The sequence below is a fragment of the Bos indicus genome, chromosome 3 (assembly GCF_029378745.1).
Source record: "Bos indicus isolate NIAB-ARS_2022 breed Sahiwal x Tharparkar chromosome 3, NIAB-ARS_B.indTharparkar_mat_pri_1.0, whole genome shotgun sequence".
Lineage (NCBI taxonomy): Eukaryota > Metazoa > Chordata > Mammalia > Artiodactyla > Bovidae > Bos > Bos indicus.
In genome coordinates, this window is record NC_091762.1 from 117,403,935 (window position 1) to 117,418,107 (window position 14,173).

At 52.1% G+C, this 14,173-nt stretch overlaps 1 protein-coding gene across 48 annotated transcripts in view; it reads left to right on the forward strand.

Annotated features, from left to right (window-relative positions):
- Positions 1 to 14,173, forward strand: part of LRRFIP1 (LRR binding FLII interacting protein 1) — a 161,499-nt gene that overhangs the window by 82,829 nt on the left and 64,497 nt on the right. For 25 of the 48 annotated variants that reach the window (XR_011565966.1, XM_019957993.2, XM_019957994.2 and 22 more), the window contains 2 exons: positions 5,430 to 5,516; positions 12,072 to 12,089. Coding sequence is in view for 47 of the 48 variants with exons in the window: in XM_019957993.2 (XP_019813552.2) it covers positions 5,430 to 5,516; positions 12,072 to 12,089 (105 nt within the window). In the remaining variant the exon portion in view is untranslated. Of the gene's footprint in view, positions 1 to 5,429; positions 5,517 to 9,159; positions 10,898 to 12,071; positions 12,090 to 14,173 lie in introns of those variants that run through there. The other 23 variants (XM_019957971.2, XM_019957977.2, XM_070786961.1 and 20 more) reach the window with 2 other exon arrangements.

The following is a 14,173-nucleotide window of genomic DNA, read 5'->3' on the forward strand; positions in this document are numbered from 1 at the left end:
AACAAGCCCCGGGGGGGGGGGGGGGTGGGGGCGGGGGGCTGCTCCTGCTGCTGCTGCTGCTAGGGAGCAAGACCCTTCCCCCATCCCACCACCAGCCCCGCAGCTGTCAGCTTGCGTGAGGCCCTGAATGTCTCCTTAGTATCTCGACAGAGATGATCTTGGGCAAAGGAAGGAGGGTCTGGGGTCCGGAGCCCCTTCCAGGGATAGTGGACTGACGGAGGAGCCGCAGGACTGGTGGGGCCCGACGGCCAAGCTCTGGAGGGAGCGGGGGAGGTGGACCTCAGCCCTGCGGTGCCCTGGCATCACAGCCGGCAGGCCTGGGGCTCAGTGACCAGGGGGAGACCCGCGGACCTTGACCTCCAGTGAGTACGAAAGGACTACCACTGGCAGCTGGGGAGGCAGGTGGGAGAGGAAGCCTGTGCAGACTCGTGCTTTTCTATGTGTGTGTGTGTTTAAATTTTTATTTTGTATTGGAATATAGCTGATGGCTTCCCTAGTGGCCCAGACGGTAAAGCGTTTGCCCGCAACGTGGGAGACCTGGGTTCGATCACTGAGTCAGGAAGATCCCCTGGAGAGGGAAATAGCAACCCATTCCAGTATGCTTGCTTGGAAAATCCCATGGATGGAGGAGCCTCATAGGCTACGGTCCGTGGGGTCTCAAAGAGCCGGACACGACTGAGAGACCTCACGTCATAGCCGACGAGCAATGTTCTGGTAGTCCCAGGTGGCCAGGCCGGGACGCGGCCGCTCAGGTACACGTGTCCCTCCCCCTCCACACTCCCCTCCCGTCCAGGCTGCCTCCACACTGAGCAGAGCTCCTCGTGCGCACGGTGGGTCCTCGTGGGCCATCCGTTTGCATTATCGCAGTGTGCGCATGCGCTTGGTTCCAAGGCCCTGCGAAGGTCGTAGCTTGTGCTCTGAATTCCGTGGGTCTGTCAGTCCCTCTCCATCCTTCCCCTTGGTCATCATCTCCTGTGAGGCTGGGAGCTGGGTGGGCAGAGGGTCAAGGTGGAGAAATAAGCCATCTTCAAGGCCAGGGGCGTCAGCAGACCGTGTGAGTCTGGGTGGGCCTGCTGCGTGGGCCTGGGTCTGGGCTCTCGTCCATGGCTCTCAGCTTCCCAGGGCCTCGGGGGCCTCCTTGGGGCCTCGGGCTCCTGACCTCCTTCCGGAATCCTCTCCCATCTCTGCTCAGCATCATCCTTGGCACGTGGTTTATGCTCACAGGCTCTCTGACCGGAAGCGTCCCCTCCTCGCCTCCTAGGTCTCAAGTCCCTCCTCCCACCCCCGCTCCCGCTCCCCACCCTCATCCAGAGCGGTGTTTCTAAATCAGAAGTCAGACCCCACTGTGTTCCTCCTCCTTCAAACCTGTCAGTGCTTCCGCATTCCTTCCTGAGATAAGGTTCCAGACACCAGGGCTGCAGCTGTGGGGGATGCCTGAGACCTTGGGGACCACCCCCCGCCCCCGGCCCAGGCCCTATCCTGGCACCTCGCCACCCGCCCCCTCGCCCCGGCTTTCTCTTTGCTCCTCAGGGTGGGCTCAGGGCTCCTGATCCCCGAGTGGGTTGTGTTCTCCTCCAGAGCAGCCCAGCACGTTTTTTTTTCTCACCCAATGTAGCACTCGTCACTTGTCCACAGCCCCCCATTGCTTTGTGTGCACCCGTGAGACTGGGCCCCAGCCTTCCCTGGCTGGCTCAGCAGTGCTGCATGACCTGGGCTGGTGGTGGCGAGGGTCCTGCAGCCCGTCCCCTACAGGCACGGGGCAGAAAGTGAAAGTGCATTAGGAAACTTAAACAGTCCAACGTGGCTGTGACCCCCGGCATGTGAGTTGGTATTTTACAAAGTGTCAGTCTGAAGTGGATTTGTCCTGCACCATGGAGGCTCTGGCTGTGGGCACATCGACCGTCAGAACTGCTACCCAATGGTCGCCAGCTAGAGGGCAGGGCTGGGCCCCGCTGGAAATGCTGGGTGAGTGACCTCATGCCTGCAGGTCACCAGGGTGGACCATCGCTATTTGGTACTTTTTAGTTCCCTGGACAACTTGATCTTACCGGAGATTTCCTCTGCTGCTGTCTTGAAGGATGGGTATTCGGGATGCTCTGTGTCCGTTTTGTGTTCTTGGCAACATGAGTGTTTCAGGATGCACTGTGTTATCGGGGATCTGTGTGGTTTTCTCTCTGGCATCTCAGGCCATGTCAGGGTTGTTCTGCTGGTACTAGTTTTGTGCTGGTGAAGTTAGCTGTGTGTAGGTTCTGTGCCACTTGAAACGTTGGCTTGTGTATCTGTCAGCTTCTAGCCAGAGTCCCAGAGGCAAGCATGGTTGTTTCTACTTCCTGTGTCGTGAGAGCCTGTTCTCCACGTATGAGTCATGTCAGAATCCATGAGATGAAGGGACTTCGTATGGTGGTGACTGCAAGCATTTGAAACTGTGCTGAATCCTCTCCTTCCCTCCCGCCTTCTGATCTAAGGTGAAGCGTGGCTGTGTTGACGTGTCCGCAAGGTTGATTAGCTTGTATCCTAGCAGGGAGTTTGTCCTAGGACTTGGTTCATCCATGTGGTCCCTTTAGCAATACAGGCCCAGGTCCCTCAGATCATGGACGGGACAGACAGGCTGGATGGATGTAAGGACCAGAGAGGGGGCGGGCCCTTTCCTGGGGGGAGGGTGACCCGCCAGAGTAGCCAGGGTCTGATGATGGGCCATGATTTGGGAGACCTGCCAGTCTGATGGGGAGGTCACCCCAGGAGGTGGGGGCTACCTGCTCAGACAGGTCCCTTTGAGGATCATTGCTCCTGTCCCAAGCAGGGCAGGACAGACAGGCCAGGGAGGAGCTGGGCGACCACGGGCTTGGGCTCCCTTTGATCGCAAAGGCTCCCACGCTGTGTGAGCAGGAGTCATCCAGCCCTCACCCACTTGGGCCAGTTCTCCACTGCTGTGTACCCAGTGCCCACAAACATGGCAGCCTGGAACAGCACACGTTTTTCAGCTCACAGATTCTGAGGGTCAGGAGTCTGGCCGCAGCCTCCCAGGTCCTCTGCTCAGGGTATCAAACAGGCTGCAGTCAGGGTGTTGGCTGGGCTCAGTCTTTTCTGGAGCGCAGGGTCCTGAGCCCAGCTCCCATGGGTGTTGGTGGTGGTCTCGTCCTGCTGGTGTGGGACCGGGGTGCCGCATTCCCATCCGCTGGGGCCACGCTCAGCTCTCAGAGGCCCCCACACTCCTTGTCGCGTGGCCCCTCACAGGCAGGAGACTCTGATCTCTAGACCCACCTTTCCAGGCCTCCTCTGGTGAGGTCAGGCCCACACAGAACTCAAGTCTGCAGTTGAGGGGATCTTGCTCACCGGGGCAATTGTCTCTGCAGCGTGGTGTAACCCAGCCCCAGGGTGACACCCGTTGGACAGCGCTCTGCCCACACTCAGGGGCAAGGCATGTGTGCAGCGTGTACATCGGTGACGGGCATCTCAGGGACCACCTGGAGTCCTGCCCGCCGCTCACCTCTCTCGCTGTCCCCCGCCAGCAGCCCCTCCTTCTCCAGCCCCTGGGCTCTTTCTTACATCCTCACTCCTCATCCCCCTTCTCTTCCTCCTTGGCTTTCTTTCTGCTTTTCCCAACTGCCCTCCTCCCAAGCTGAGGGACTCTGACTGCCTGGTTCCCCACTGGCGTGGACCCTGAGCCTACAGATCTGGAGCCCACGGCTCCCCAGGCAGGGCTCTGAGGCCACTGCGCTCAGCGTGAGTGCAGATCTCTTGCTGGCCCGTCCACGGGGCTGTCGGGACTCCGCGTGGCCAGGGGCCAGTCTGTTGGACCTCCCCCCATCCTTCCCCCCCACCGCACGACACCCCGGCTCTCCAGTTTGGCTCATCACACAGTGTAACATGGTTTAGAAAGCTGAAAATGGCAACGAGGTATCAAAGTTCTGATGGAGCTTGATTCTTGACACCATTGATTTGAAGGACTTGGGCTTGGGTTGGTTGATCAAGAAACCACATGAACAAAGCAGGTTATAGAATAAATTCCTTGTAAAGACATTAGCCAGCCAAACTGCGGCAGGCCAACTAAGGCCAGTTTTCAACTTAGATTAGAATTTAGAAAGAAGATGAATTTGTAGCGCTATGCAATATAATTTGGAGAAAGAAATGGCAGTCCACTCTAGTATTCTTGCCTGGAGACTCCCATGGACAGAGGAGCCTGGCAGCCTGCAGTCCATGGGGTCGCAAAGAGTCGGACAGAACTGAGCAACTAACACACACACACATGCAGTATAATTATAGGGTGGAAGTGAGGGGCGTCGTAGACATCAGGACCCACCATCCTGATGGGAGTTTGGGGTACAGGGTGCCCCGCCCTCAAAATTGGACAAGAGGACTCAGGCCGCCTCACAGCTAGCCAGACACAGTGACCACACCAGAAGCATGCTGGCCGTCTCAGTGGCCTCATTTTAGGATGATCTAAGGAACAGTGAAAGCTGGGTCAGAACTGTTGGAAGCATTACAAGTGAATTCCCATAAAAATTTAAGTGGAAAGGAAAACGGATTTGTTTTAACAGCAGGAAACCTGGATCCTGGCACCTCTGCACCATTTAGCTCACTGGGCCGGTTTATCACCTGCAGCAGTGCATAAGCTCGAGATTTGTAGAACAGGAAACAGGGTTCAAGCACCAGGTCCCACGGCATTGGTTAGTCTTGGTCAAGCATTTTTGAAAGCTTTTAAATAGAATATTGCGTGCGAAATCAGCTGCAAGTTGACTAGTAGTTAAATGGAGTCGGGTTTTGTTTTAATGTAACCTTTCTAAACAGCTGGAGCCACTCAGCTCTGGTCTGAGATGCTTTGAGAGAAGGTGGGGCTTGCCCAGGCTCCAGTGCTGAGCCTGGAGGCAGCAGGGAACAGCGAGGGGTGACCAGACTAGAGTTCTGGGAAGCAGGGGCAGAGTCCCAGCCCCGTGACCTTGGATGGGTCTGGTGGCCTCTCCAGGTCTCTGCTCCCTGCTCTGTACAGGGAGCACTTGAACTGGTGACCCCAGGGTCTTGTCCAGCTCTGATGCTCTGTTCCTGCATTAATCTGTCATCCCTCCAGAGGAATGCAGACCGCCCAGTCCTGCCACTTGACGGGCTGTGTGACCTTGGGCCCATTGCCCTCTCTGTGCCCTAGGTCTCTTACTTGTTAACTGGGTGTGATAACATGATCGTTGCAACAAGGCTGCTATGATGAGCCCACAGCTTAATGTGTGTGAAGCCCTCAGAACAGCGCCTGCTTGGCCTTTAGCAGAGTGAGCAATCCTGACTACTGAAAAGTATTGTGATTCCTGGGCCCTCTTTAACACGTACGGGTCTGTGTTACTGTGTGTTTGGTAACCTCCGAACCAGAGCACCATGGTTGACCGGAGCCTGGAAAGGAGCCGCTGGTCTGTCTGCTAACACAGTCTCTGGGTCTGTTGCAGGCGGAGGCCAGGTTGGCGGCGAAGCGTGCGGCCCGCGCGGAGGCCCGAGAGATCAGGATGAAGGAGCTGGAGCGGCAGCAGAAGGAGGTAAGGCTGGGCTGGTCAGTGGGCCCCCAGGAGGGTCCCTTCCAGGCCCTGTCCCTCCTGTGATTCTGGTCCTGGTCAGGCCAGGCGCGGCGTCCTGGACACTCGACCCGTCCAATCCGCACAGCGCACTTGCCCGCGTGGATCACACTGGACCAGCCTCCCGGCCTAAAGGAACCAGGAGATGCTGCTTCCAACTGTGGAGCCACAGTTCCCATCCTCTGAATTAAAACGTGAAAGAACAGATTATTATTTTTTGAGGCTACCCAAACAGTCCCGTTTAAAAATACTTCCCTTGCGGTTTTTACACTTTGTAATAGGTTTCATGAGACCTGAAACCCCGTTAAGTGATACAGGGAACAGAATAAACGCCGGATGAAATGGCCAGGGGGGGAAATGGCCCTCCTGGGAAGTGGACAGCGTGGTGTTTACACACCCATTAATGCTGTTTGCTGCTTTCTTTCACCACCTCGAGCCGGAGCCAGAAGCCACGTGGGCGGCATGAGGGCTCTCTCACTCGCAGCTTGAGGGGTGGGCTTTCCCCTGACCTTAAAGCTCACGTGGTGGGTGAAGGAGTCCCTCTCCAGAGGCTCCGCCTTCTCCTGTGGGCCTCGGCCTCTGGGGGTCTCGGGAGCAGCCACGCCAGGCCCCCCCGGAGGGCTCTCTCTGTTGGGAAGATTTGAACATTGTTGTATTGGAGAGGGGGCCAGATGCCTTCTCACAGCGGATTTTCGTACAGAGTCTGGTCTGGTTCACGTAGTCACATTTTCTAAGTTGAACCAGTGTTTTAAAACTCGTCAGGCTTCAGATAAAACTGGATTTCCAGCCTCTTGTGAAACTGCAGTTTCTGCCAGGTTCCCAACGTCACATTCCCCGTGGGGGTGAGTCCCTCACGCTCACTCTCGCCCCTTCCCGCTGCCTGCAGGGTCAGCCGCTCTGAGTGAACTCAGGGGAGGGGCGTGGACAGGTCTGAACTTGAGGAGGAAACCTCTTGCGTGTGGCTGCGAAAGCAGGTTGGAGGTCACTAGAAACTCAAGCCCAGGGGCTTAGTTAGGGGAGTCATACCTGGGTCCCAGTGGTGGAAAGCTGAAAGCCGCCAAGGAGGGTGTGATGTCCCTGAGAGAAGGGCCACCCCCCAGGCCAGCAGGGATGCTGGGAAGTGAGCCCGCAGTAGGGCAGCAGCCACGTTTCTTGGGCATCACTTGTCCTGTGTTTACATGCAGACAAAGACTAAACAAATATTTGAAGGTAGATCAACCACGCCCTCCCTCCTTGTTGGAAATACAAATACGATTGGAAGTAAGTTCTAGCTTTTATGATATTTTGCCTCTAGAATTAATTTAGTATTTTAATTTGGGGGCTTTTCTTTTGATTTACTTGGAGAAGCATGGGTCTGACATTTTCTCAGTGCCTCTCCCACCTAGAATCACATTTACCGTTTTAAAAAATGGAAATAGAGCCTCCTGAATTCTCAAGTTAGTTATTTGAACTCTGCAGTTGAGCTGAAACTGCTTAATGCTGGGGTTACCTGCAGCCCCTCCCCTGCCATGAGGCTGGTTAAGGGCGAGGGTGGGAGCCTGACTCATATTCTTCTGTAAACAACTCTGGGGACTGGACCTGGCCCAGAGTAGTTGTTAAAGTGCATTCCAAGAGGCGTTTTCAGGAGACGCTTCAGGGAGGAGTACTTGCACTGGGAGGTGGAGAGGAGGCGTAGACCTCGTTGTCTGTGGGCCTTTGTCACCTGTCTGTCTGAGACATGTCACCTGGGCTTTAGGAATCACCCTGACACCAAGAGCCGGCACTAGATGGACATAAAGCGTACGCATTGGAGGCCACCTCGGTTTTTAGGTTAGGGATTTTATTTATTTGTTTTAGATTTAATTTTATTCTTTATTCTTTATCGGCCGCTCCGCAGTTTATGAGACTTCAGTTCCCCAACCAGGGACGAACTCAGGCCCCGCCAGTGAGAGTGCTGAGTCCCAGCCACCGGACCCCCAGGCAGTTCCCCGAGTCAGAGATTTTAAGTGACGGATTGATTGTTCGGACTGCCTGGTGCTGATGTCTGTTCAGAATGTTGCTGTTCACGTAGTAACTCCTTGCACACCCTGAGTGCAGGACACCGGGAGCCCCTTCCCTGTGCTTTGGGAACCCCCGGCAGGGATGTTCAGGGGTTAGTGCCACGGCTTCATCAGTTCCTGGGGCGGGGGCTGCGTTCCCCAGCCTCCAGCAGGAGTGGTGGCTCGTTCCTTCGTCTGCTTCCCCTGCTTCTCCTCCAGCCCCCAGCCTTAAAAGGGCTGTAAGAAGAATTTTCCACAGTGTTTTGTTGCCCCATCCTGGTTTCTCCGCCTTTGACTGAGTATCCACACTGCACCCTCCTCTGCTGGTAGTAAGTGTTTTTGGCGGCCTGTGGCTGTCCCCTCTACCTGAACCACTGGACTCGGGAAAGATGACCTTGAACCTGAAAGGAGGACTCCCTTTGGTTTCCGTGGTGGAAATCATTTTACCATTTGTCTCACAAAGTAAGAGAAAGTTACTCTCACCAAGAACACAAAGGGAAAATTTCTACCAAATCAAGGTGAAAGTGAGTTAAATAGTATGTGTGTACATATCTATCCTCCAGATTATAATATATTCTATCCTTAATTATGGGCAGAACTGAATTAAATATATATTAGGCTGTCCAGAAAGTTCGTCCCAGTTTTCCTGGGCGCTCCCAAACGAACTTTTTTGGCTAGCCCCTGCTGAATCATATGAGCAGCATGTTATTCACAAAGTTCTTTGGCAGAAGTTCTTGTTTTAGAAAATAAAGGTTAAGAGGAATTAAGCTAAGTAAGAAATTATGTGAAGTGCCTCCTTTAAAAGCAAAGCACCCCTTTCTCTTTTGAGTCAAGGGAAGTCCCCTTCCGTTCCACATTAATTCTGCAAAGTGATCTCTTGCTGAACTCCTGCACTGCAGTTGCAATACCTCGAGCTGCAGAACTGCAGCTGCTACCCAAAGATGGGAAACTGCGTCCGGGCCATTCGATCTCGGTATCATTAAATGGGCATTGGGTGTCAGCAGGGGAGTGACCTTGTGGAGTCTTCCCCCACCCCACCCCCGCCAGCACAGGGCTCCCAGGACAGAGGTGCCCGAGGACTTGAGCAACCTGGCCCAGCTGCTGTGTGGCGTGGCCTGCCCTCGGGTGTCTGGTGACTACTAAGGACCTCAGGCTTTGCAGAGAAATTTGATTAAAACCTGGGAAATCTGATTTAAAAATGCCACAGTTTGCCTCCCTCGGTCAGACACACAAGTGCCGTTGGTTAATAGATGCCATTAGAATTTCAAAAAAAATTTTTTAATTTTATTGAGGTATAGTTGATTAATAACGTTGTATTAAACCTCTGCTGTATGGCAAGGTGATTCTGTTTTACCTATATATTCTTTTTTGTCTTTTTTCCCCATAGTGATTTATCATAGGATCTGATTATAGCTCCCTGTGGTACACAGTAGGGCCTTGTTTATCCATTCTTTATGTAGCAGTTTGTACGGAAACTCTGTATTCTTACAGTAGAGACACATACGTGGTCACGCGGTGAAGCGGCGTTGTTGTGACTCACAGGGAAGGTCTTGCACGAAAGCGGTGCGCTGACCAGGGGGTTCTTAGCATTCAGTCCCCGCAGGGACGCTTTCAGACATGAGAACGGGTTTCCAGGGTGGGTGGGTCTGAGCGTGAGGACCCAGAGGAAAGCTCACCTTCACTGCCTGGAAGGTACCTTAGGTAAACGTCACCTTTTTAAATGAGCCCTGTGTGGGTCTCCTCTGTGGGACCCTTCTCCCTGCCATGAGCTCAGGGACAGGCCAAGGAGACTGCGACGGTGTCTTCTCTGCTGAACGCACGCCTTTCTCAGGGTCAGACCACATGCCTGGCGACCACGCCCCACACTGTGAATTATCTGGGTGCAGAAAGACACCCTGAGTGGGGGGCCTTGCATGTGTCAGGGAGGAAGCAGAGGAACTAACTCTTGTCAGCACAGCGAGTGTGGACACCGAGTGAAGAAGCTGCTGGTGGAGAAAGGCAGGGCGGGCAAGGAGGCTGTGGGCAGAGAGCTGGATGGCGGAGGCTGGAGCGCGGACGGGGGCCCTGGCTTGGCCCAAGGTTTGTATTCAACCTGTGAGCCTATGGGCGCTCACTCACACCAAGGACAGCTTTGCGCGCATAAATCCAGTGTCCTTGGGGCAGGAGAGCATTGCCACGGACCGTTTCTGTCTAGTTCCTCAACTAAGGGATTTGGAAGGTTTAAGATAAAACACGTGGATATGTATTAATAGTCAAAGCGGACTGGGGTGGGGCAGGGGGTCGGCAGGGACCTCCCGGAGCCCCCTGGAATGTGGCGGTGCTGGGCTTGGGTGCCCTCACCGTTGGGAACAGGGTCTATCCGGGTTTTACTGACAGATGAGGAAAGCAGGCCTTAATTAGACAGAAGCCGAGAAGGTGGCCGAGCCAAGATTCAAACCTGGAACCGAAAAAGCTGCAGAGCCTGTAATCCTCACCCTCTGCCTCCAAAGCAGGCGTGTCATCACCAGTGGCAACAAAGGGCCTCACCAGTGTGTTGACCTCGGGATTAACACCAGCAGGGCGCACGCTGGCACTCATGCAGCACGGGAGTGCAAACACCCACGTAATCCTCAGCGGTTCACAAGCGGAAGCACACCTTGAAAAACCAGTTTTTTTCCCTTGGTGCTGATTCGGGGCACGTCATGGGAACGCAGAACAGACCGTGGTGTCCGCCCATGTGCTAGAGAGACACGAACAGTAGCTGTTGGTCTGGCTGATTCTTAGCGTGACCCAAGTCCAGGGCTGCGGGGTGTGCACAGGTGTGCCCATCTGGAGAGAGGAGGCAGACGGCTTTCAGGTTTGGGGCCCTGCTTTTAGTAGCGAGGATGGCATGCAGGCGTACTCCTGGGTCTCCCCTTCGCATATCACGTCTCTGGGCCTGCCTATAATTAGATCCAGCCCCACAATCTGTGTTACACAATCTGTCAGCACTGGCATTTTAAGTTGTTGATGAAGTGGAAATGAATATGCTTTGGAAGACCGGTGTTTAACCTGTAGCATTGGTATTTCAGTATAAAAATTGAGAAACACGATCCCTCCTTCCGTGTGGTGGCGAGCCACCACACTGCTGCTTCTGAGCAGGGCAAAGGCCTTCCTTGACACGGAGGTGGGCTTGGCAGCAGGCAAACGGAGCCTGTGAATGCCTGGAGAGCAGTGAGGTCCCTGGAGGCTCATGAGAGCAGGAAGCTGACGACACCACTGGAAGGTGTTGGAGGTGGGTGGTGCATGAAGCCACGCTGGTGCCTGGGCCCCTCCAAGGCCAGCATGGAGAGTGCACACAGAGCAGAGGTGAGCCGAGTGTCCCCCCTCTGGTGCTGGAGGAGCTGGGTCTGTCAGCAAGGCCTAGCAGACCCTGCGGACACGGGGGCTGGGAGCAGGCTGGTGATCCATCCTGGTGGTGCAGGCAGCCCCAGGCTTGCAGCTGAATGGTTCAGAGGTTCTCTTCACCCCTGCGGATGCTGAGAACCGACTGCGTGGCTGTGCTTTGGGGCTATCTCAGAGAACTATGAGCTCCTTCTTAATGGATTTATTAGGGAGAATATGCAGATGTTCTTTGGGAAATCTGAGTGAAACTTCAACTCTGTCTGAGAGCCTAAACTAATGGGAAAAAAATTCTGGTGTGATGATCAGGTGATCTGATGATCAGGGCATGTCTCTTGTTGTTACTGACCTGATCAACATTTCTGTTGGAGACTAACATCTAATGCAGTACAGGTGCTGGGTATATTGACATCTGCTCACCTCTGTAGGACTGGAAGCGTGGGGTCTGAAGACTTAGAGCTGTAGCAATGCCTTGGGCCATGCTCGGCAGTTTTGTTGGGTGAATAAAGAATGAATGAGTGAATGAGTGATGGAATAGGCATCTCAGTCTTACCTAGGGATTACTACAAAATTAGGAGAAACCTCTAGAGCAAGCTAGTATGTCCCAGTATGATAATAAGCATTTCAAAATGTGTTTCAATTATATCCTCGCGATCAGTCTGTTTGGTGGAAGTTTTCCTGATTTGTATCTGCATGAATCCAAACATGAAAGAATGTTTCCTAACTCTTTGTGAATCTGACCAGCTGACTTTCCAATTAAATTTCTGTACTTCTTTGCTACACTTTGGTCATGTGAAAAGAAATTTTATATTGAGGATGAAGTTCTTTTTCCCATTAGTGGTATTAGTTAACACAAACTTTTGCATTAGACTAATAACAGGATTCTCATAGACTTGTGTGGACGTGCCTGTATTTCATCAACGTAACTAAAATAGAATGTAAGATCTGTTATGAAATTACTGATTATTTCGATGAGACTACAAGAGAGTTTTTTTCATTCCCGTTTTACCGGTTTTTGCTTTGTTTCAATATGGCTTTTATTCATATTTCTAGGTCCTTATAGAACCTTTCTTTCTGATTTTTCTACTTCTGTAATTGGATTTTGTGTTTCTTTCCCGATTTCTTTTGCCCTTCTCTGAAGATCTATCAGGTTCAAAAGGTAGGCTCTTCCATATTTATTTTCTGATTTGCATGTACTCTTTTTCCCTTGCCAAGGACCTGGTCGCCTTTCAGAAATAACGCCTTTGATTGAGAACTCATTAAAGTTCTTACTGCTTCTTTTACTGTCATATTCGTGAATTGGTTTGAGCACGAATGCTTAGGTGTTCACATCAGCCCCCACGAAAAGCAGCCGTCAGCACACACGTCTGTGTACTGAATGCTTTTTCTATCTCCATTTTTCTCAAGAAATTGGAAAATTGTTTAAGAAAAAAATTAAGACAAAATAAATCACACTTTAGAGTCTGGAAAACCGTTTAGAATCAGACATTTGAAAAGAAAGAGTATCCTTGCATGTAATTTTATTATTAATAGTAAGTGTTGAAATTTTCAGTACATGTTACTATACGTTGAGATTATTACATACTGAATTAAAACTGAGTAAAAAAAGAAAATGATGGTATAACAATAAAACCCAGTAGCTTAAAACACACCTGCCTTCCATCCCTAATATTCAGAGTGCTACCATGCATCTCTGTTTCCTAAGGGTATTTTGTAAAGGCAGTGAGGTTTAGAAATAAATGCGCTGAGCTGTCCCGCTACAGAAAATAAAAACAACCAAGTCAGTGAGTCCTGATCCAGCAATAATGAAGGCAGGCGCGAACGGTTCCCTGGGAATTTATAGGAAAGTGTTCACAGGGAGTCTTTCCCATAAATGAATTGAAATAATTTCCTATTTACAAACATATTTAGTTTATAAAGAAGAGTTGTAGTTGTCTTTGAGAGCAGCTAAGAAAATCAACAAGGTGACCTAATCTCATGGGTTAGAAAATGCAAGCCCTTTAAACACAGAACATCAGTGTGTTTAAATTTCCAGAGTCTCCAGCTCCTGGGGCTGCTGTCTGGTTAGACCCCAACCCGGAGCCACGTCTGATTTCTTTAGAATCATAACCTTCTCTGGAGAGTCTAAATTGCCTCAAGTAGCAATTTCCCAAATTTCCATTTGGTATTCAATGAAAATGCCCGTTCACCAGGATTTAGAGTTCTAAGAAGCGTACACCAGACAAACAAAATGAGTAACATCTCCATTTCCTTCTGCACTTGACTCCTCAGCCTTCACTAGCCCTCCGGGAGCCACCTGGCACTTTATAAGAATATTAAATGCAGTGTTAATTTTGAAAAAAAAAAAATTGTTTCTGGATTCCTTTACCAGCTGCAGTTCCACATTGCCTCCCCCCCTGCCCCTCTCACTCTGCATAAATATTATCCCCCAAAGTGTCAAGAAACCAGTTAAGAAGGTGCCAAGATCTATTAGAACTTTGTTAGTTTTTGCAGAGTCCACTTGGAACTGTATACTGAGGCTAGAGTTCGAAACCACACATAGAGAATCCAGGTCAGAATTTCACAGGCAAAAGGCAAGGCTGGGAACCGTCACGGTAACTGATGGAATAGGACACAGTCAACTAAAACCTAGACAGGGACTCCTCTCTGGTCGTTTCTACTTGACTCATTCCCATCTGGTGCTGGATCAAGAATATCTCCTCCTCACTCCCAGGGATACGCCGTTAGAATCTTGTCAGAATGGTCACGTGTCACACAGTACAGGCGGCCCAGCTGGCCCTTAGTGGTAAAGAACCCACCTGCCAATGCAGGAGATGCAAGAGACCTGGGTTCGAGCCCTGGGTCGGAAAGATCCCCCGGAGGAGGGCACAGCAACCCACTCCAGTGTTCTTGGCTGGAGAATCCCATGGACAGAGGAGCCTGGAGGGCTACAGTCGGACATGACTGAGGCGACAGCACAGCACGCACACCCAGCACACACAGCTAAAGGGAGCTCAGGGAGCCCTCAGCGGAAAAGCAGATGTCCATTATTATCATAAAGACATGACCCGGGACGCAGGGGGAGGAGGCAGTAAGGTTTGGTGGCAGCCCGTGGGCTGTCTCCATCACAGTTTCTCTTGTGTTGAATCAAAGCTGTTTCTGAAAGTCAAGCACGTGTGCACCCGTCTGGCTCTTGCTTCCCTCTGCATGGCTCACTGGCTCCTCACAGCCTGCGTGTGCGGTGTCGTGCACTTCCTAGAGTTT